This window comes from Halichoerus grypus, chromosome 3 (genome assembly GCF_964656455.1).
Source record: "Halichoerus grypus chromosome 3, mHalGry1.hap1.1, whole genome shotgun sequence".
Lineage (NCBI taxonomy): Eukaryota > Metazoa > Chordata > Mammalia > Carnivora > Phocidae > Halichoerus > Halichoerus grypus.
In genome coordinates this window covers 148,645,312-148,668,013 of record NC_135714.1, presented here as the reverse complement: position 1 = coordinate 148,668,013, position 22,702 = coordinate 148,645,312, and the positions used below count along the sequence as shown (strand labels likewise).

The 22,702-nt window shown below is 35.5% G+C and overlaps 1 protein-coding gene across 2 annotated transcripts in view; it reads right to left on the bottom strand.

The window, feature by feature from the left end:
- Positions 1-22,702, bottom strand: part of GALNTL6 (polypeptide N-acetylgalactosaminyltransferase like 6) — a 1,190,952-nt gene that overhangs the window by 756,643 nt on the left and 411,607 nt on the right. For both annotated transcript variants that reach the window (XM_078069438.1, XM_078069439.1), the window contains one exon: positions 11,637-11,745. In XM_078069438.1, coding sequence (XP_077925564.1) covers positions 11,637-11,745 — 109 coding nt within the window. The remainder of the gene's footprint in view (positions 1-11,636; positions 11,746-22,702) is intronic.

Sequence of the window (22,702 nt, the reverse complement as noted above, 5' to 3'; positions counted from 1 at the left end):
CCTTGGGGATATGATGATGTGCTACTTTGGGAGCACTGGAGACAGGGTCCCAATGCTGGTGGCAATAAGATGCTGAACTTGAGTAGCTATCTACCATCAGTTGTCAATGAAGGGTCAGAATAAAAGAATAGGGACACTAGTGCTTAGTAAACTTGCAGTGACTTCCAAGGAGCTCAGAAATATGGTGAGGTTTTGTAGAGAGGAGATTAGGGGGTCTATATATATAAGGGAGAGCAAGAGTTAGAGAAATTGAGTCATCACTATTGATATCGGCTCCATTCATACACAGGTGAACGAAGTACAAGGCAATTCAGGTTACATGTGCTAGAGATGGCAAATATTTGAAGCAGGAAGTCAATAATGAGATAAGAATAAGTGAATATGAAAACAAGGTTGTCCCAGAATTTATTGGAGCTATGTATGGCATTAATTTGAAGGGGTGTGTATTTGTGTATGTATATATAATCACTTGATACACATATATATAATATACATGCATAAAAAAGTGACATGTGTATATGTATAAAATCATCTTTCTAGATTTATTTTAAAACAAGATCAGTAATACTTGACCATACTTACTTTATAGGGTTTTTGTGAGAAACATTGGGGCAATGTGTAAGAAATTACTGGACTCACATTAAGGCACTTTGTACATAGAAATAATGAAATGATAGGAATGTACTATAAAGTAAAGAATAACATAGGATTGGTAGTATAAATAAATCCTAGGTCTTTATCATAAGTATGACACTGACTTTCCAAATTTGGAGAATACAATTAGTATCCTTGTTCTGGTTATAAAAATGCTAACAATGAATATGTCAGAAAGCTTATAAAATATTTTATCAAGTTGCATAAAACATTTCTATTATTACAAAACACAAAAACTAAAAAATTTAATATCAATCCAATAATTTCTTTGTTTATAAAACACTTGCTATAATTTCAAAAGTTATTCTTCAATGATTGTTATTCTTTAATACAAAATAAAAAGAATTTTATATGCATGAGTGAATTCTTATATATATATATATCCCAATTAATGTGTACTATTAAATTCTATTAGATTGTTATCTAGGTCAATTTCTATTAAGTTAATCTAGTAATTTTAGTCCAATAATGAATTTGGATCCCTCAGGCTGAGTTGGTCACCATGGAAATTCAAATCATTATTAAATGCCTGATAATACTAATTCCATTGTGCTTTCATGGTCATTTCACATCAGTAAACCAAACACTGTATTAAATTAAATTCTTTATGCATTAAATCTCTTTTTCCATTATATTATAATGTCTGTGTTTTATAAACAATGCAAGTTTGTTATACATATTTTGGGGCAGAGATATTTTCCTTTAAAATAAAACAATCCTTGGGGTGCGTGGGTGGTTCAGTCATTAAGCTTCTGCCTTCGGCTTGGGTCGTGATCCCAGGGCCCTGGGATCCAGCCCCTCATCGGGCTCCCTGCCTGGCAGGAAGCCTGCTTCTCCCTCTCCCACTCCCCCCTGTTTGTGTTCCCTCTTTCACTGTGTCTCTCACTGTCAAATAAATAAATACAGTCTTTTTAAAAAAATTTAAATAAAACAATCCTTAAAAAAAAAAGAAAAAAAGAAAAGAAAACAATCCTATTCTGAGCTTCTAGTATTCCTGAGGATCATTTATGTCACGTTTCTATGACTAGTAAGTGTCAGAAGGCCCAGTTGCTTTCATCTGGCATGAAGACTGCTCAAAAACCACTGCTATTCACTCAGAGAGAATCAAGTCAAACTGGCATTTACGGTTCTGAAGTCAATGTCTAGAAAGTGTTGCCATCAGTCTCTGGCGCTGGCACTTTTCCTTCCCTAGTCGGTAAACACACACATTTCCTCTACAGCACTCATCAGATAATGGATCCAAGAAGGCCCAGGACTCATTACTGAAATATTTGTGCCAGATCCTGGATAGGAATTTTAGAGGATGTTCAAATAATCACTTGAATCTCTATGAATTATGCCTAAAATACACCATAATGGTCATTTAGGCTTGAATGAATTACAATCCCTCAAATCATGGGAAACTCTGTTACCATAGCATTAGCATGTTGTAAATATTTGTTACCATCGTAATGGTGACAGCAGAGTCCTAGATCATCAAAAATTTATTCTCTATTTTTTGTTCTCTCACTCTTCCTCCTAAAACTTGCATACACTGCCTAAGTCCATAGACTGTATTACAGTAAATGTAAGGATGGTTCTAACTCTTACTAAAAATTAAAACTACATCAAAAATAGCAAATCTAAAAGATTTACTATTAACAGAAAGATTACCAATAGAATTGAGGTATAAGTATGAGTGGGTGTTAAGAGTTTTCTCTGTGGCGAGCTGATAGAAAATACAACCTTCCACTTAACACTGACTCCAAAGCTGTACAGGAAAGGGTTAAAACTGGGAAGAACAAAATTGAGAGCAAGACTTCAGGAAAATGAATGGCAGGCATAAAGTCAATTTAACCTTAGTTTACTTGATCCATTTAGATTCAAATCCTTTCCTTTACTAGATGTTTCTCATCTTTTCCTTCTTGTCTCTTATCAGGTATCATCTCCCTTCAGCAGAACATTTTCCCATTTCTTCACGATCAAGGATTATGATCTACTCATATAACTCCTCCAAAATGTGGGGCATTTATAGCCAGAAAAAAATTGATAATAATCACAACTACCATATAAAAGAGATTTTTAACAAAACATAAGCACAATGCCAGGCTGGAAACAGGTTTGGGGCAGATGCTTACAAAATGTTTGTCTTGTAAGAATAAAACCTAAAGTGAAGAGAGATAGCTCCAGTTGAAGTACATGTTAACATGAACCCCTTCATGACAGTTTTTGGGAGATTTTGTGTCAATTGATTAGATTTGAAGACACGAGAAAAATTATGATTCAAATTATAGATGACTCAAATATTATCATATAGGCATAGGAATCAGGGATCTGTGAACATACAAATAACCATTAACTGAGCATACCTACAGTCCAGTTAGTTTAATTATATAATTTAATTAATAGCTGTGTGATAGGTGCTATCATTAAACCACATTTTACTAACGTGAAAAATAAGACCAATTCATCTTATGCACACTTGCCCATGGGAAGTTGATATTTCTAAAGAGAGATATTCTGAGTTTTGCAAAAAATAGGTAAATTGAATTATTTTAAAAGTTAATTTTGTTTTATTTTTTAACGCCAACTCATTGCAGTTTAAGAAATCTCCTGAGATATTTCTACTGCTATTTTCATATTATAATGTTGAAGGGGTTTTTCCCTAATGTCACTCAGTTTAGTTTCAGCTAAATTTTGTTCTATTATTAGACATATAAATGATACATCTCAACAGAATGCTCACAATCTTTTCACTTCCATTTCACATTTTCATTATTATACAATGACTGTCAAAGGAAATTTTTCATTAAAAGTTAATTTTAACCTAATGAATAATAATGAAAGTTATTTTGATAATAATTCCCAATGTTGACCTCCTCCCAACAAATCTCATTATGAAATTTACTGAGAACACATCATAGACATATAAATTATTCTGAAATTATTAACAATAAACAGTGCTCATTATTGCTAGTAATAAAAAAAAAAGATGCCAGATAACTGTTTTTAAGAGACATGAGGTATCAATAAAAGATGACCAGGAGCCATTGTAGTTATAGCAAAATTACCATCATTTTACTTCCTGAAAGCAAAGTAGTTATAGTATCTCACAGATGAAGCACATTTCTGCTTCCCATTCTGTTTGGTTGGCAATCTTGTTCAATTATGTAGAATAAATACATTTAAGAACAAAATGGGTCCCTGATCAGCACTAAAGTGAGCTGTTGTTTTTTTTTTTTTTTTTTTTTTTTTTAGATTCTCTTTATTTATTTGACAGAGAGAGAGACAGCGAGAGCAGGAACACAAGCAGGGGGAGTGGGAGAGGGAGAAGCAGGCTTCCCACTGAGCGGGGAGCCGGATGTGAGACTCAATCCCAGGACCCTGGGATCATGACCTGAGCCCAAGGCAGACGCTTAACGACTGAGCCACCCAGGTGCTCCTAAAGTGAGCTGTTGTTTAAAAGAACTTAGGAAAGCCTACTGTTAATCATTTTAAAGTATGGTACATTCCTACTTCTCAAATAGTGTTTTAATTCATACTCTTTAGATGCTTTGTTGTGGAAATTCACAACAATTAGATATGAACATTTAGTAACTTATATCATAAGGTTTAAGGGGTCCTGGGATCCAATCTCCAGAAGAGAAAAGTAACAACTATGTTGTGTCAGGTTTTCACAATACTTTTTTCTTTCTTTCTTTCTCTCTCTTTCTTTCTTTCTCTCTCTTTCTTTCTTTCTTTCTTTCTTTCTTTTTCTTTCTTTCTTTCTTTTTCTTTCTCTCTCCTTTCCTTTCCTTTCCTTTCCTTTTTCTTTTCCTTTCCTTTCCTTTCCTTTCCTTTCCTTTCCTTTCCTTTCCTTTCCTTTCCTTTCCTTTTTAAAGAGGAGAGAGGGAGGCAAGGGGCAAAGGAAGAGGAATAGAGAAAGAATCTTAAGCAGGCTCCACACGCAGCATGAAGCCAACAGGAGGATTGATCTCAGAACCCTGAGATCATGACCTGAGCCAAAATCAAGAGTCAGATGTTCAACTGACTGAGACACCCAGGCGCCCTCACAAAACTTACTTATACAGGAGCGTCATTATTCAAAAAGCCCAATTCAACAATTGAAGATAATATTGTGATTTCGAGCCCTTGGCAAGTGATTATATTACAAGGAATTATAATTTTTTATTATTATTTTATTTTATTTTATTTTATTTTTTTAAAGATTTTATTTTATTTATTTGAGAGAGAGAGAATGAGAGACAGAGAGCATGAGAGGGAGGAGGGTCAGAGGGAGAAGCAGACTCCCTGCCGAGCAGGGAGCCCGATGTGGGACTCGATCCTGGGACTCCAGGATCATGACCTGAGCCGAAGGCAGTCGCTTAACCAACTGAGCCACCCAGGCGCCCCTATAATTTTTTAATTCATTAAATAAATACATATTATGTAAATATAGATAATTGCTATAAAAAATCAAGTAGGGCAAAGGGATAGAAAGGGAATGAAAAGGACTGTATCTATATACAATAATATGGTGACTGCCAGAATGTCTAAGCAAGTGATATATAGTCTTGTAACCTTACTGAAGGAGAGACTGAGTTGGAAGATATGAATTACCAGTGTTCCAGGGAGCAGGAATAGCAAGTGAAAAGTCCTGCAGCCTGTTTAGCATGCTTGAGGATAAACAATGTAGTCAGTGGAGAGATTTAAATGTCAATCAGTAGGAGACCAGTGCAGTGACATAAGTAGGGATGGGACATGTTGGACCTCATAATCAGGGAATAGATTTGGATTTAATTTTGAATGTCATGACCAGACATTGTAGGCTTTTGAGCGGAGAAGTCAAATGATCTGATCAGGTTATATATTTTCAGAAGATCCCTCTGGTTGCTATTTGAAGAGCTGACTATGGGACAAGGTGATCATTTGGGAGGCTACTGAAATGATTTACGTGAGAGAGATCAATGATTTGATGTCGATAACAGTGAAATATCCTTCAACCATGCTGCACACTTTTCAAGAGCTACTGTAGTTCATTTTTGTCTATTTTTTTCTTCCAGAGTTTGGAGCAGTACTTGAAACACAGTGACATTAAAAAGTATTTTTTGAACAAGTGAATGAATAAATGAATAAAATTATGACTTAATAAAAACTTTGAATATTCAAGCTATCATTAGCTAAGACAAATGGAAGTAGTGAAAAGTTAGATATAATTTCATAAGATTCCTGAGGCTTATAGTGGAATACATGAGTTGATATGATTATATAAGGGGATAATCTGTTTTAAAGAAATAGATCAAATATAAGAGTTAAGAACAGCTTTTTTCATGTTGAGTTCATAAATAGTGAAATCCAAAAACCAGTGATAAACACAGTGAAAATCTTTAGAGTTAAGACAAAAAGAAAACTGGACAGGACAATTTTCAAATTTCAAAACTAAAAATAAGTGCTTTCTAGAAATACAGATGAGTGGTCTTAAAAATGATTTTATAAAATACATGGGCATATGTGCACATGCACACATGTACACACACATACACACCACTCTAGATGGATTGCGTGAAAGGATATTTTTACCACTTAGAGAAAGATGTTACAAGAATTAGGAAACATCACATATTAATTAAGGAACAGCTACCTAAACCAATTGCATTTTCTTCTTAACATCTGGTACTAGTTATTAGATCCATAGTTCAGGGATATGCCATAGGCAGACTTACCTTAATTTCAGAAATATATGGGCCTTTTTTTCCAAATTATATATGAAGAAATGTCAGCTGTATAGCTTTCCAGCTGTTATAGCAATTACAATGAATAATGTGTAATAATATAACAATATGTATTGCATAACATATCAATATCAATTTGTACATTGTTTTTTATATTATATCAAAGGATTCCCTATTTCAGGTCCTTCCACTTTTATAAATAAAGTGAATGATGTTCCAAAAGCATGCTTTTCAATGTTTTGATACAGTACTACTCAGAAGGATAGCTAAACTGTTAAAAGGTAAAATCTAACGCTAAACTGTTAAAAGATAAAATCTATCTTTTGAGAATGTTAATACATTCTCAAATGAGAATCTGAAACCGAAACTAACTCAATGGGACACAATGAGATCATATATAGAAAATGTATGATTAGAAAAAATAGTCATCCTAAAAATATGACATAGTAGCAGTTCATGAGAAAGAGATCAGAGAATTAATTGAATGAAAGTCAACTTTATCTGATATCAAGGTAGACCTTTATCATTTCAAATTTGGTTTACCTCTTCCAGGAAGCCTTCCTGACCCTGAAATGTTATGTGAACATACTTCTTCTCTACTTAAATTAGTCTGGTTAATACTAATTCCAAAACAAAGAAGTGTAAGATTATGGAATAATAAAAACTCTGGGTTTCTTTGAACATTAGTTAGAGTTCTCCTAACAAATTCGAAGAATCCTCCTAATTTAGTATAACTCTAAGCACATAGATGTACTAGAAAAGATCCCTGATACTACACCTAAGGTCTTAAGGTCTATCCTTCAATCGCCTCTTTTCTGTTTTTATTGTTTTAATGCAAGAAATGTCCATTTCCTGAAAGCTGAAAGCCGTTATCTTCCTCATTACTCACCTGTGGTGTTTAACAACATATTCCCCACCCCCCAATAAATCACTTACTAATTAAAAACAGATATTTAAAATACCTGATATTTCAAATACCAAATATGCCTCAAAGATGTAATTGCCAGAACAAAACATAAACTAACAATATTAATAAAAACATTAACAAAGACATTTAATGAAATGCATGCAACCTATTATACTAATGTACTTTTCAAAAGATTATTGAGATTTTATGAGGAGGTAGTTTCTGGATTTTCTTATTTTTAAGATAATTTCAATATTTAAGTAGGCCAGACATTTCAAAACATAACTAAAATATACCTAAAACATAACAAACAAATATAAAACATTAGAACACAGAGCAGCGCGAAGTACTTGAACTGGTACTGAGAAGGGAATTTAGAGCCCTAAATGTGTGATCTACAGTAGAAGAGAGACTGAAATTAAGGAGCTATGAATCTATTTTTAAAATTTAGAAAAATATATAGCAGTGAAAGAAAGTCAAAGAAAAGAAATAATACATATAAGACTGTATATCAATGAGAAAGATACAATAGGTAAAATAGAGTAAAAAAATTGGTTTTTGCTATGATTAATAAAATTGACAAGTTCCTGGTTTGAAAGATTAGAAGAAATGAAGAAAAAAGTACAAATGATATTTGAAAGAAAAAGCAACATAAATTCAAGTGTTGCAGACCTGACGTATTTTAGAACATTATGAATAAATTTTTAATAAATATGAATACTCAGATGTAATGGATAAATTGCTGGAAAAATACAGTTGCAGGAGAAGTAGACAATCAACTAATACTATAACTATTTAAAAAGTTTAAGGTAGTAGTTAAAAATCTTTGCTCCAAAAAAAGTCCAGGTCTAGGTAGTTTCAGCTACCAGGTCTCTATAATTATTAACAAATATATAATTCTCATATGTAACAAGCAATTACAAAGTGTAGAAAAATAGAAATTATTACTCAAGTAATTTATGAAGTTATTACATTATTACCAAAACTTGACAAGGACTCTATGAGAAAGAAAAACTCATGTCCAATATTCACTCATGAATAAAAAGACTCAAAAATGCTAGCAAACCAAATCCAGTAATAAAGAAAAAGACAGATTTAGTCTAGAATTGCAAATTTGATTTCCATTACAAAATCAATAGAAATAATTTACCCAAATAACAGATTAAAGGAGAAAATTTATCTTACCTATTTTAATAGATGCAAACAAACAAAAAACCTTTGATAAAAACAACGTTCATTTAGGTTTAAAAAAAATAAGCCAGACTCTCAGCAAACTAGCTCCAGAAAGCTTAGCAACCATAATAAAGTGTATTTTTATTAAATAGAGACATAAAACCTTAAAGTATGTGTCTAATTCGCTATAGTCAGAATTGTAACAAGTCAAGAGTTGCCTCCAGTAATCGCTATTCACCATTACACAGGAGTACCTAGTAAGTGCAGTAACTAGAACTAACAAAAAGAACAAAATTATAAAATCCAGAATGGAAAAAAAATAAACACTGTCATTACTTGTAGATATTATAAGAATCTTCATTGAAAATTCAAGCTAACCTATAGGTAAATGATTATAATTAATAGAAGAGTTTAGAAAGTTTTCTAAGTTCAAATAAATATTAAAATTTATTAACACTCTATAAACTACCTACAAATAATATGGAATTTCAATAAAATCAATAACACATACAATACCCATATAACATTAGTTTTCTAGGAATAACACTAAAAAAAATCTGAGAATATAATATAAACACATCTCCACAGATAATAAATAAGCAGCAAATAAATATAATATAGAATGGATGATTCAATACTGAAAAATGGTCAACTATCTCTTAATTTAATTAACCTCTACCCCAGAACCATGTACAAAAATATTTATAGCAACATTATATATAACAGCCAAAATCTAGGAACTCCCCAAATGCCAATGAAGAGGAGATGTTGTAGAAAATTAAACAATGGTAGAAATGAATCAACTAGAATTACACCCATTGACAGAAATGAATCTCAAAAATAATTTTAAGGAAGAAAGTCATACATTATGATTCAATTTTTAGATCAAGTCCAAACACAGGAAAAATGCAACAGTATTTGTTTAGGTATACACAAATAGGTAGTAAAAATCTACACAGATGATCCTTTTCCTTGGCTTAGATATAAAGGCCAGAAATGTTTATTTTGATTATGTACTTGCTTGTATATTTGTGCGCAATAGCCCTTTTATTTATGTTCTGTTTCATATAAATTAAAAAATGATGAATTTTAGTCTATTTTGTCATATCTTCCAGTGAATCATATAACATCTTAGCAATGAAAGTGTTTTTAACTCCATAGAAAATTCACACTTTAGAAAATTTGTTATATTACCAATTTTCTTTGTAGGCCAACTTTCCCTTGGCCCAAATAAGATGAGGACATCAACAGCATGTTTATACAGGATGCAGAAAGAGTTATATGAAGCAGAAATAAATGTGGAGTACTGGATTTTGCATCCAAAACTCATCAGCACAAGTGAAGGTTAGTCATACCAAATCAAGTGAAAGAAACTTAGATGAATTAATAATTATAGTTATCATTAGTTGAGTTTATAACATGTCCAAATAATTGGCCAATTACTTTAGGTATATTTTCTTTAGTCCTTACAGCAATTCTGCAAAGAGTAATATCAGAAAGATAAATTGATTTGCTACTTACACAGCTCATGTAGAGAAAAGTTAGAATCTGAACCCAGCTGTGTCTTTTCCTCTCATAGATGCTTTTGTCATTACTCCATATTGCCCAAATATTATTATTTGATCTCTGACAGTAGGGTGTAATGGAGCATGATAAGAACTGATTTTTAATCTAGCTCTGCAAATTATTAGCTGTTTGACCTTGGATATTAATAAATTCTTAAGGACTCAGTTCTATATTTTTTCTTTTTTTTCTCTTTTTCTTACAAATTGGGGGTAATAATACCTACTACAGTCACTACGAAGTTTAAATAAAATTCATATGTAAAAGTATCTAGTACAAAATATCTGTTCAATAAATTGCAGCTTCAGTTCATTAAATTATGTGAACATCTCCAAAAATTTCAGCATCCTGGGGTTAGAAAGAGAAACAGATGGTTGGATTCATATAGGGCTAATGGAGCAAATAGAAGAAAAAGATAGAGAGCCGGAAAAGTGAGAATGCTGGTAAAGAACTCACTTTCCTGACCGTTCACAGGGTCATGGCCAAGATGGGGAGACAATGAAACCTGGAAGAGTCTGGTTCTCCGACAAATAGAGAACATCCTTGGGATGAGCAACTTTAATGAAGTTGAGGGGAGAGAGGAGCTTCATTTGGAGAAAAGGAATGGAAGAAGAAAATGAAAGAGGACTTTAATTAGGTCAATCACAACCAACCCCAAGCAAAGAACAATTCACAGCCTGAGCAACTGCATAGCTATTTAAATACTCTCACTCCGATTTTCCTGATGGGATGAGCTTTGAGAAAGGTTGACCAGGAGGACCTCATACTGTGATTAGTCATAGTTTTGCTGCTGATTTGACTTGGAATGCAGTGTCTCAGTGCGGCTCAGAAGTATTTACCAAACAAGAGCTTCTCTATTTCTATGACAGTCTTACCATGGAAAAAAACAAAACAGAAAAGAAACCACGCAAAAAAACCCACAAAAAACAGAGCTCCCCCGGTTGAGTAAAAGCATATGGACTTCCTACCAAATGTTACTCATGTTCATTTGATTTCTAATTATATACCTTTCTGAATTCCTGTTACCAACAACCCAATTTTACAGTCTTTCTACAAAGAATTTTTTCTGTTACTTTTTCCTAAAAGTAAAATGTTTTCTCTATCTCTGTGTAGCCCAAGACTAGAATTCTGCTGCATCTATATAGACCTACTTGATTCTTTTTTAACTGACTGCCTGTTTGCTCAAGTATTGTCAACCTCAGGTCCCCAGCTCCTGTGATCCACCAACTTGCTGTACCCTCTCCAATGCCTAGAATTGTGGTACCCCTTCAATATTGTTCATTGTCAGTTAGATATTCCTCGGCCCTAACAAATGAATCAAGCTCAAGACAGGTGTCTACCAAGTCAAGTCTCACTGATAAATCTCAATGTATCCCCAGGAATTATTAAAAAGCAGTTCAGAAATATGAAGTATTATAGATTTCTAAAACTTGTATGTCCTCTTCTTCAGCTAATATTGTAAAAGCTATTCATTATTTTTTTCTCTCTGAAATTTGAAATTGTTTTAATCCTGTCCAGCATCGACTCCAATATCCCCACGAGACATACCTTACTGTATGCAGAAGAAATGCTAATTAGAGATCCTTTAAGCGACAAATGAGACACTGCAGTAAGTAAAGTAGCACTTTGGCTTACACTGAACTTCATACCTGAGCGCATAGCCTCTTTCTGAATGCTTTCATAGTCATGCCAGTCCTTTCTTCTCAAACCATCTGTCCATGCATAGAATTGCCCATCTCCCAGGCCCAGTGGAAATGTCTGTGGAAAAGGAAAGTATTCAGAGCATAAAAAGGAGGTATTTCCTTTTGCATGGTAGGTAAACACAGCCCAGTACATAATAGGCAATCAAAGAATATTTGTTGAATAATGATTCTTCTAAGTATACTGAAAAGAAAGCTATTGCTAGTGACAAGGTTAATATACATTTTAAAACCCTTTTCCAGCTTTTAAAATAAAAGAATGGGTCACCCACAACCCCTACCATTTCCTATTTTGTTTCACCCAGAGACATTAATAACTCACTGTATCACCTCCTCTGAGCAAAATACTAGTAATGGTATTAAATGGAATTAATTTTGTTTGTGATTTGCACAGTTTCATTCATTTTGATCAAGTATATTTGAATGGCCTGATAATAATATTAGCAACCATTCAGTGAACTCTCACTATGAGCCAGGCACTATGTTAAATACTTTGTGTATAAAAGATTGTTTAATCTTTATGATAGTCTGTGGTTGTAAATCTCCATTTTTCTGTCAATTAAAGTAAGGCCCAGAGAACTAAAATAATTTGAATTAAATCACAGTGGCAAAGTCAGAACTTGGAACAGTTCTGTTAAGACCAAAACTGTGGTCTTAACAACTATTAATACTGTCTCCCATCTAGATTTCTGTTAAAGTATGGTACATGGTTACACTTGCAGTTGAAATTAGCACCTACTCAACAACTGTAGTCACAACATATGTTTTATGCTTTGTTAAAACCCAATATGTTCCAATGTCAACTTGAAAATTATGTTTGTGTACATTGCTGAAACTACTTTTTTTGGTGTTTATTTTTGGTAATAAGAAGCAAATGTTTTGAATGAAATTTATTTTCACAATCTTAATACTCAACATAATGTAAAATAAATGTTTTCATATTCACATACTATTTTTCTTTTATTTGGTTTACTTTCTGAAATAAATAATACGTCTACAGAATGAAGAGAAAAAAATTAAAGTTTTAATTTAGATAAAACAAAAGATGAATAATTTCAATGAAGAAATTTTATTCTAAGAGGCTTTCCAAGGCAAATAAAATGTCTTATTTCTTAGTGTGAAACAGAATGACTATTGTGCTTATGAAAAATTATCTCAGTCCATCTTTGTAGGCTATAAAGGATCCACATGTTTGAAAGGATGAAAATGGAGCTTGGCATAAAAAAAAAAAAAGCACTTAAAATCAGAAGAAAGATTTGCCAAATCAGGTGCCTGTTATCTAGATATTTAAAGGAATTTGTTACAAGATTGGTGTTTTCAGGAAAATGAAAACAATAGAAGAATAAACATACAAGGATGATGATGAGTTTATGTAAAATATTAAGGATAATAAGAATAAAATTTAAAAGGAAGATGACAAGAAAGAAAGTTATGGAGAGTTAACAGAAAAAAATATGGTAAAAATAGAAGAAAATGGGAAAATAATTTTGGAAAGAAATTTGGGCTTATAATAGCAAATATTAAAAACATATCATGTGTTTTTTCTAATTGATATTGATTTCATAATTAGAAATTTTACCAAAACTCAGCTGGGAATCAGAAGTTTTAAATAATCAAATAGCTTTAAAATACAAAACTCATGTTTTGTTTCAAACCTGCATTTACAATAATAAACACTGAGCAGTAATGAAAATATCTTACACTGATTCAAATAATACCAATTTATAAACATCACTTTCAGATTAAAATAGATAATTTCAAAATAAATTTTGACATTAAACATGGAGATGTTCTTGTGTAAACTCCAAATATACAAAACTCTCTCTGGTTACCTAGTGGTTCACAAACAGGCCACTGAACATGGAGGGCAAGGAGAGCCCAAGGAAAGAAGCAGACCACTCCAGTATGGTAGGTGACAGGTGTAATAAGCAAGGGAACTTAGATATGAGGCTTGTCTTGGGCACCACAAGACAAGTAGATCCTTGCACAGGCCCACAGAATCTTAAAAGTTTATACAGAGACCTTAATTGGGTTCAGTCGCATATGCAGTCTAATAGTCTCAACAACCCCTTACTCTCTCAAGGCTGTTGTTTTAAACAGCTCCTAGTGTGGGAATAGTAGGTGCAGTGTACGTTCCAAGGACAAGGGAGGGGTTCGGAGCCTCCCATTGCCCAGGTCCCATTCTCCTGTCAGCTGGTGGTCATGTCTTCATGATGATCTCCTCCAACACTTCACCCATCTTGACCAGCTCTTACAATCTAACACAGTCCCCCTCTTCTGCAATGTGCCCTATGAAGTCGGCAAGGGTTTTATTAGCATGGAAGTGGTTCATTTGGTTGCTATCTGGCTGCATTGAGGCAGAGGTCACAGCAACAATATAGGCACACACATGTGAAAACACGGGTCAAGATAATGATTCCCAACATTTTTTTTTTTTTTTCCCCCTCCAAGAGCCGCAGCATCACAACCATTGATTTACTAAGTCCTCTAGGCTGGGGGTTAGAGTGCTCTGGATGTAGTTCCCCCTCACCCAGGGGTGCTAAGTAACTCATCCATCCCAGTAGGACATCTCGTTGCAAATTCCAATAGATAATTCCTTTCCTAGGTATAATGGAACATGGTATTCTCAGCAGCATAGCGTGTTGATCCCAAAACTTCCATACCTTTATAGTACTGGGTACCTTGACAGGGGTCCCCAGTCTGTCATATGGGGCAATAGAGCCTACTGGTTGACCATAAAATTGTACTAAAGCTTCAACAGTACTTTAGTCCACCTGGCCAAAGTGGTTTTGCCTGTTAGTAATTCAAACTGCTGCTTTAATATTTCATTTTCTACTTTTTACCAAACCTGTTGTTTTGGGGTTATAGAGGAGATGAAATCTTTATTCAATGCCATGTTCTTTTCCTCAGGCTTGCACATCACGACCTTTGAAATGTAACCCCAATCACCATCTACTCAACGAGGGTATCCATATATGATACTCAGCTTCTCTAATCCCCTAACAGCAGCAGCCTAGTTTGCACAGAGACAGAGGGAAGCTGGGGTTAATTAAGCCAGCGGCAGTGCCCACACAAACAAAGGTATGTTTAGAAGCCCCCTAGGAGATAGGGTGCCAAAATTCACTAATATCTCACTGCTTGGGAATGCTGTCTTTTGGGAAGTCTGCCCCAGACTCCTTTGGCAGTTGCCTGAGGCATTGTTTAGAACCCCCAGAACATGCTGTTACTGCATTAAACAAGTCACTGTATTTCAAGGGCAATGTGTCATCTTTGGTAATACACCATCCCACCCAGGCACTCTTCTTCCTCTGCAACCAACGTGCTGTATCTACTAGAGGGTCAGTATGGCTCCTGCCTAAGCCTGAGCATCCGCTTGCTGGTTGCCAGGTGCCGGCGCCTTTAGGAATCTAGACACGGAAGGCAGTGAGGTTTGCCTCAGGCTACTGCAGGTAAACCCAAATGCGTTTCCCCATATCCTGACTCCACAGGGGCTTATTCAGGATCATTCACCCCTCAGGTTCCCATTGTCCAAGCTAAAGAGTTAATCCCTTTCGAACAACAACCCAACTGTCAGTGCAAAGAGTTAAAGGCCAAGTGATCACCAGCCAAACTGTTAATGAGTTTAGCCCACTGGCTGCTGTGGTTTAATCTTGTTTCCATCCAGATGGTGTCAGTATTGGACTGAATAACAACAGCAGTCTCTGGATAGATAGCCCTGACTAGATCAATCACTAGGAATTTCCCCTGTTCCTTCTCTACAGGCCATTGTAGCCAACACAGAAATAGGGGCAGGGACATTTGGAAGATCTACATCCTCTGCAATGCCTAGAAGCTCCTGCATTCCCAGAGACGGTGGGCTGGCGGACATGGTGCTCCTCTGCTGTAAACAGGCATGCCGCTTAGTCAAAGTGGGAGTTTGAGCCAAGGCAGAAGTGGATCAATGCCACTGCCAGGTGGGGAATAAACTTCCTTCAAAACCCTCAAATCCCTACAAAGGCTTGTACCTCTTTCATGTCCTTAGAGGTTGGGTAGCTTCCCCTCACCCAGGGGTGCTAAGTAACTCCGCATCCCAGTAGGACATCTCATCGCAAATTCCAATAGATAATTCCTTTCCTAGGTATGATGGAACATGGTATTCTCAGCAGCATAGCATGTTGATCCCAAAACTTCCATACCATTTTAGTACTTGGTATCTTGACACCTTCTCTCAGTCACAGCTTCTGGGACAACCCACATCTTATCCAACCAGATGACTCTCAGATCTTGCCTGCCACCCCATGATATATTGCAGGGCTGTGCAGGTAGCCTTGAGGAAGCACTTGAAAAGTCCATTGTTGCCCCTCCCACATGAAGGCAAATTGATCTTGTGACTCAGCAGCTAGGAGTATACTGAGAAAAAAAACCCAGAAAAACAAACAGACAGAAAAAACCCTTGCTAAGTCCAATACTGCATGATATGCTCTTAGGACTGGGGACAAGGTATCTAAGATGGTGGCAATGTTGGGCAAAGCCACATGGATTGGGAACACTACATTATTCAATTCTCAGTAGTCTGTGGTCATCAGCCATGAGCCTTCTGGCTTATTTACTAGCCTTATCAGGCTGTCGAAAGTACAATGGGCAGAGCATATAATACCCACTTGGTACAGTGCTTGGATAGTTTCTCCTATTTACTTATAACCCCAGGTAATTTATATTGATTGACAGTTACCAATTTTCATAGGGACTGGTAGACTTACTGGTTCCCAGTTGGTGTTATCCCTCAGCACTGTTTTGATTGCTCTAACCCAGAGGTAGAATTCACACAAAACGTTTTTGCAGAGTTTGACCTTATAAGGTATCAGTGCTCAATATGTTTTCCGGTATAGGAGAGATAAAAACCTCATACTCTTGGGGCAGGGGGGTGGGTGATGGGTGGAGAATGCCCAATTTGCAGTGTCAAAGCAATCTTCCTAACCATAACCATTTGCCTTCCATAACCATCGATGGCACTGAAGGGGCTGGAAAACTTCTGAGGGTTACTATATATTAGAGAATATTTATCTCTGTATCAACCAGACCCAGCACCTTTTATTTCTGGGAGACCCATGAATAGGGAGCTTAACATGAAGCTTTTGATGGCCTCCAACAGACCTTACCTGGAGGCAATCTTGGCCTGCATCTTATACTTGGGGCTTGGGGGCCACCAATCCAAATAGGACTGTATCCCTGAGGCCTCTGCTGGAGCCGGTGGGACATTAGGGTAGTAGGGGCAAGGGGAACAGACCTGAACTGTTGTTCATGTTTGAAGGCTTTCCACAGGCTGACCAACAGTGTTGGGTTGCTGTTTTATATTTTCAGGTGGAGCTTCCAGCAGCAATGAGGTCAAACCACATTTGTTTCTGGGTTATTTTCATCAAACCTTTTATAGCTAGCTGATTGGGATAGCCTTTCAGGTTTTCAAGCTCCTTCTCTGTCTCTCTGTCAAGCTGCCTCTCTGTCTCCCTCTCTTTCTCACAGTAAGTTCCCATTCCTGAGATTTGTCTCTCCCTCCCACCCCCGCCATCAGCAATGGATTACCTAATATTATAAATGTCTTGTCCCAGGGCTCAGTTCAGCATAGATATCAGTGTCCCATACCAAGTGCTGGGAATGGACTGGAGAATCCTGGCTTCATTCCTGCAGTGAATGTGTGAATGTGGCCTGATCAGGACCTTCAAAGACAGGGGCATTGATGGCTTTATCCCATTTCCAACTCCCTAAGTTCTTGCTATACCTCCTCTATAGATTCCCGTTCCAGGATCTCACTTGCCCGTGGAGATCCTCTCATTGGGTAAAACCTCCTTGCAGCCTAGAAAATCCAACAGATTTTGTGATCAAAGCCCTGACTGACACGACTCGGCACACCCTGGTTGCTTAAGACCACATGGTGGTCCACAGTGTCTAATACACAGGCCACCCCTCCTGGTGGATAGCCAACTCATAATTTTCCCCACAGATGCATCCTTCCCAAAGACCGTTTCTTTGGTCTCCCAGCTGGCTTGCCAATTGTTGGTTCACAAACTGGCCCCATACACAGAGGGCGTGAAGAGACTAAAGAAAGAGGCAGGCCATTTCAGATGGGTATGCGGCACGTTTAATAAGCAAGGAACTTACATACAAGGCTCATCCTGGGCTCCAAAAGACGAATAGATCTCCGTACCCAGCCACCAAATCTTAAAAGTTTTTATGGATACATTAACTAGATTAGATCTGGATATATTCAGTCCAAACGGTCTAAACAACACCTTACTCTCTTAAGGCTATGCCCTTTAAACAGTGTGGGAATGGTGGTGGAAGGACAAGGGAGGGGCGAGGATCCTCTAATTGCAACGATCCAGCTTGGGGGTCAACCAGTGGTCATGTCCTCTCTACAACCTCCTCCAACATTATTAGGCACATTCTGTTGCCCTTATTTTGATTCATTTGGTGTAGAGAATTCTTAGCAACTGGTAATACAAAGCAGATTGAACAAAAGAGTTAATCTTTGCTTTCTCTAGACACTCTATGAAAATGACAGTAAAGCATCAGATGAATCAAGAAAGCAGATAGTTAAATTGACATAAAGTTTTTGTAAATGGCTGAGATTACTGAGAGGAAAACACTTTTAATGACACTGGATATTGAAAATATTTAAAATTAGAGGCATCCGGTATTTCTGAGGGCGAAGTTAAAGGTCAAAACAAAATGACTGGTATTTTTGTGCAGGGCAATTAGACTCTCCTGGGTTCTCTTATCAATTCCAACATCAAAGTGATTTCTGAGAACCATCCACTGCACTCCCCACCCATAGAGTAGTGGATTTTGAATGAGAGAAGAATGTTTCCAGGCTACTAGAAACCATTGAAAACAAGGGTGCCAAGCTGTAGTGAAAATCAAGATTCCATGTAAGTCTGTATACCAAGCATTGATAACCAAAGCTTTCTGCTTCAACTTGGCTCCCAGAAAGCTGTCATTTCCTTATACCCCTTAAACAAGAGAAAGATAAATTCTTATCTGGAGAATTGAGTTGAAAGAGATAGGGGTACTCCTTCTAGGTATATACCCAGGCATTACATGGGGAAGTCCTCCTCAACCCATAAAACTTTGTAGTAGTATTTTCACTACTTCACTTATAAGTATGAACAGGTAGCCAAGGATTACCAAATATTTGGGAGAGCTTTTAACATAAAATTCAGAGGGCAAAATAAATAAGAGACATAATAAATTTGAAGGAAACAGAGACAATGTAAGGCTCAGAAAAATTCTTCCCTGCTCCCAAAATCTAAATTCAATTCCCTCAAAGAGCTTTAAGAAAAAGTTCCTCCATAGAAACAGAAATTAAAAAAAAAAAAAAAAGAAGAAGAAGAAGCATGTAGAGAATTTGAAAAAGAGCTCTTGGAAGATGAAAATGGGATAGCAAACATAGAATAATTAAGAAATAGTTTGAAAAATTAAGGGCAAGGGAACCCTACTAAGATAAAAAAAAAGAAGAAGAAGAAAAAGAAGAAGAAATAAGAGAGCCAATGGCAAAGTTATAACATTGAAGGAATGGCAGCAAGCCTGGAGATCCTCCAGTCCTGAGTGGCTCTGCAAAAACACAAACAAAAAAACTAAAAAACAAATAGACAAACTTACCCTTTGTTTAGTCTTTTAAAATGTATTAAAAGGAGAGTTACAGTTCTTCCGAAGAGATTGGGGTGAATTAATGATGCATGCATAAAAATATAGGCAAATAAAAATTGAGACAATCAGGCTAGAGGCGATAAAAAATACAATGTACAAGAAATAAAGTATAATTGTAGCACACTATTTGATTCAGGTATGAATACCCTTACCCAAACACTAGTTTAACTAAAATTGGTTTTATAACTACACCGAAGGTTGAGGGCAAGGGTGGAAAAAGATAACTAAATACACATTTTATATAGTAGGAAAACAATAGCTAAAAAACAAAATGAAAAAATCAAGTAACAGTAATACACACATGTTATCTACAAATATAGATGCATATAACAGAGTAAAGATAAAATATTGACATTGTTGCACCTGGGTATCAGAAAGTACAAGTAGAGGGAAATGGCCTAGGGGGTTGCTGGTTACCATTATATTATGATTACATTTACATTCTTTGCAAATATTACTTCAGATAAAAAAATAAATCTCAAAGTTTCTTATACATTCTTGGCAGTTACCAGTACTCCAGCAAGGTGTGTTAGCATCATGAGAATATTTTATGATGGTAGAGGAATCAGGTTAATGCAGATCATCTGAAACGTACTTTAATAAAGGCTATCTGAGGATTTGCTAAACTAATACCTCTTCTTATCTGTATCAGTGCTTCTCACAGACTAGCAGCATCAGCATCACCTGGGAACTTGTTAGAAATACAATTCCCTGATCCCAACTCATGCCTGTTAAATCAGAAATTTTGAGAGGAGAGAGACACAGAAATCTATGTTTTAACAAGTTCTTCAGGTGATTCTAAGGCTTACTAAAGTTTGAGAACCACTAATCCATATGAACAGGAAAGTGATACGATTATCACATTAAGAAAACATGTCAGACTTATTCACGAAGCATGTGCCATGATCTACCGAAGATTTTTTTTTTTTTTCAGGGCTAATGACCAATAGAAAGAATAAGTGTGTTTGCATCCTTTTCACCTGCCAGAAAGGTAGGTGAATAAACCTAAATCAGTCCCAGTATATTTGTATAGAACTGCCTTGGTTCTGACTGCTTAGCCATCCAGGAAATGACCCATCAGTATTCTGACCTTTCCTTTCACATGAGCAATCTCCACCCAGATCCATTTGCTTCTCTCCTGGGTTATATCATGTGTCCTCTCTATGATTACAGTAGTACAGATCTATTATCTCTGACCTTGTAAAATAAATATAATGAGTATCATACTTTCATGAGGCGTATATTTCAGACCTATCATTCAGTCGGCCATTTGTTTGTGAGCACTTTTTGTTTTTCACCTTTTGTTTTTGCAGACTTTTTATTCATTATAATGTTACTACACTACAAATAATTAACTTGAAAAAATTACCAGGGATGACAGAGACAGAATCCATCAAGTAGAAATCATATGCAATAGAGCTGAATCCTGGAGCCTACTGAAAGATAATATACTTGAGAATGGGTCATGAGAAAAAGTTTCCAAGAGTAAAACATGACTTGTAGAAAATGCGTTTACCAGAGGTAGCAAACTGAAACACTTTCTGGGGTCAAAAATGTGGCATGAATGGGCCAAAAACTTGGGTGTGCCACTCTAGGAATGGATGGATTCTTGTGTTATCTAACTATTATATTTAACTACTGAATAATCTCAAAATACATCTCAGGGGCTGTCTGCAAAATCCAGGCAAATAAAATATCTTGCCCCTTGCCTCTAAATTAGAGTAGTTTTATTTATTATAACTACAGATAGTGATGACATTGAAAAGACACATTTGTAAATCTCTATGAAGAAAAGATTGTCTGTATCTTAAAACCTGTCTTAGGTTTTATAAATCAACAACCAATGGACTTTTTATTCTTACAATCAACCATAAACCTACCACTATACTTGCTCCTTAGAAGACAATGTGATATAGTGGAAGTACTCTGGATCCAGGGCCAGAAGACAAAAATTAAAATATTTTGAAACCATGTGCAGGAAATCTACATTTCCTTTAGGTCCCTCAGTTATGACATATGTGAAATTCATATACGAAATTAGGATAATAAAAATATCTACCTTACCTACCCTAAAAGGTTTTTAAAGTAGTAAATCAGATAAAGTATGTGAAAGCCCTTTGCTTATCAAAAAGTGATATAGAAATGCCAGTTGTTTTTTCCATCTAGGCTATTTTTTATAGATATTTGAGTTATTTCCGTTGCCCTTGAAACGTTAGAACATAGTTGCAAAGTAAAATTTATATACCTTTAAACAAATACTAAATTACTTGAGCCAAACTCTATGACAGTAGATGTTAATACCACATAGAGATGGGTGTGAAATCTTATAATGGATGTGATTAAGTTTTAAGCCACCTGGAAGATGTTGTTAGCTAACAGAACACTAAAAAAAGCAATATAATGGATGGTATGGACGGGAAAAGGAGATGATGAACATTTCTTCTTATACAATTTTATCCTTATATGAGCCAGATGATGAGTTGGAGTTCAGAAGTATTAAGATCACATAATTAAAAGTCTTCAAGATCGCATGTCTAATAAGAGCTAAACTAGAATGTGAACTAAGTCTGCCTAATGAATTACTAAAAATAAACAAGTGTGGAGATTTGTATGATTCTCTCATTATTCATTTATTCAAACTTTATTACATAAAATAATTTAAGTATATTAGAAAATAAAACTAGAGAGATAAGATGAAGCCAAAAAAAATTCATACACAGGACTTCCGACTTCATGCACTGAGTTATAGGGAATCATTAAAGCCTCTCAAACTGAAGAGTAATACAATGAAATGTTATGCAAATGTTAGTTTTGTTGTTGTTCTAACATCCTCTTTCTTCTTGAGTTTGAACACAACTACAGAACATGCAGTGGGCCTAGAATAATCTACAGAGAATGTTCTGCATTTTTATATACTCACAAAACATATTGATAAGTTGTCAGAATATAAAATCTTTTTTTTTTTTTTTTACTGGACAGAAATCTTGTTCTTTACATTCTTTGTAAATTCTTAGATGTGATGTTAATATAATTCCAAGATAATAATGAAATAAAATAAAATAAGCCTTGAGCTGGTATCAATCACTGAAACCTCTAGTCTCCCTCTTGACTTTATAAAAATGGTGTCTAAAGGGGAGTTGAGAACTCAAACATATGAAGCAGGAAGGAGGCTGAACTAAGGAGTTCAGCTCATATTTTAGATTTTAAAATTTTTCAACAGCATCTGGAAATCTGAATTGCTATATAAAATATCTTAATTTTAAAATGTTAAACAAATGCAAATATTTACAAAATACATTGTGTAAGATTATATCTTCAAATATCCAGGCTAC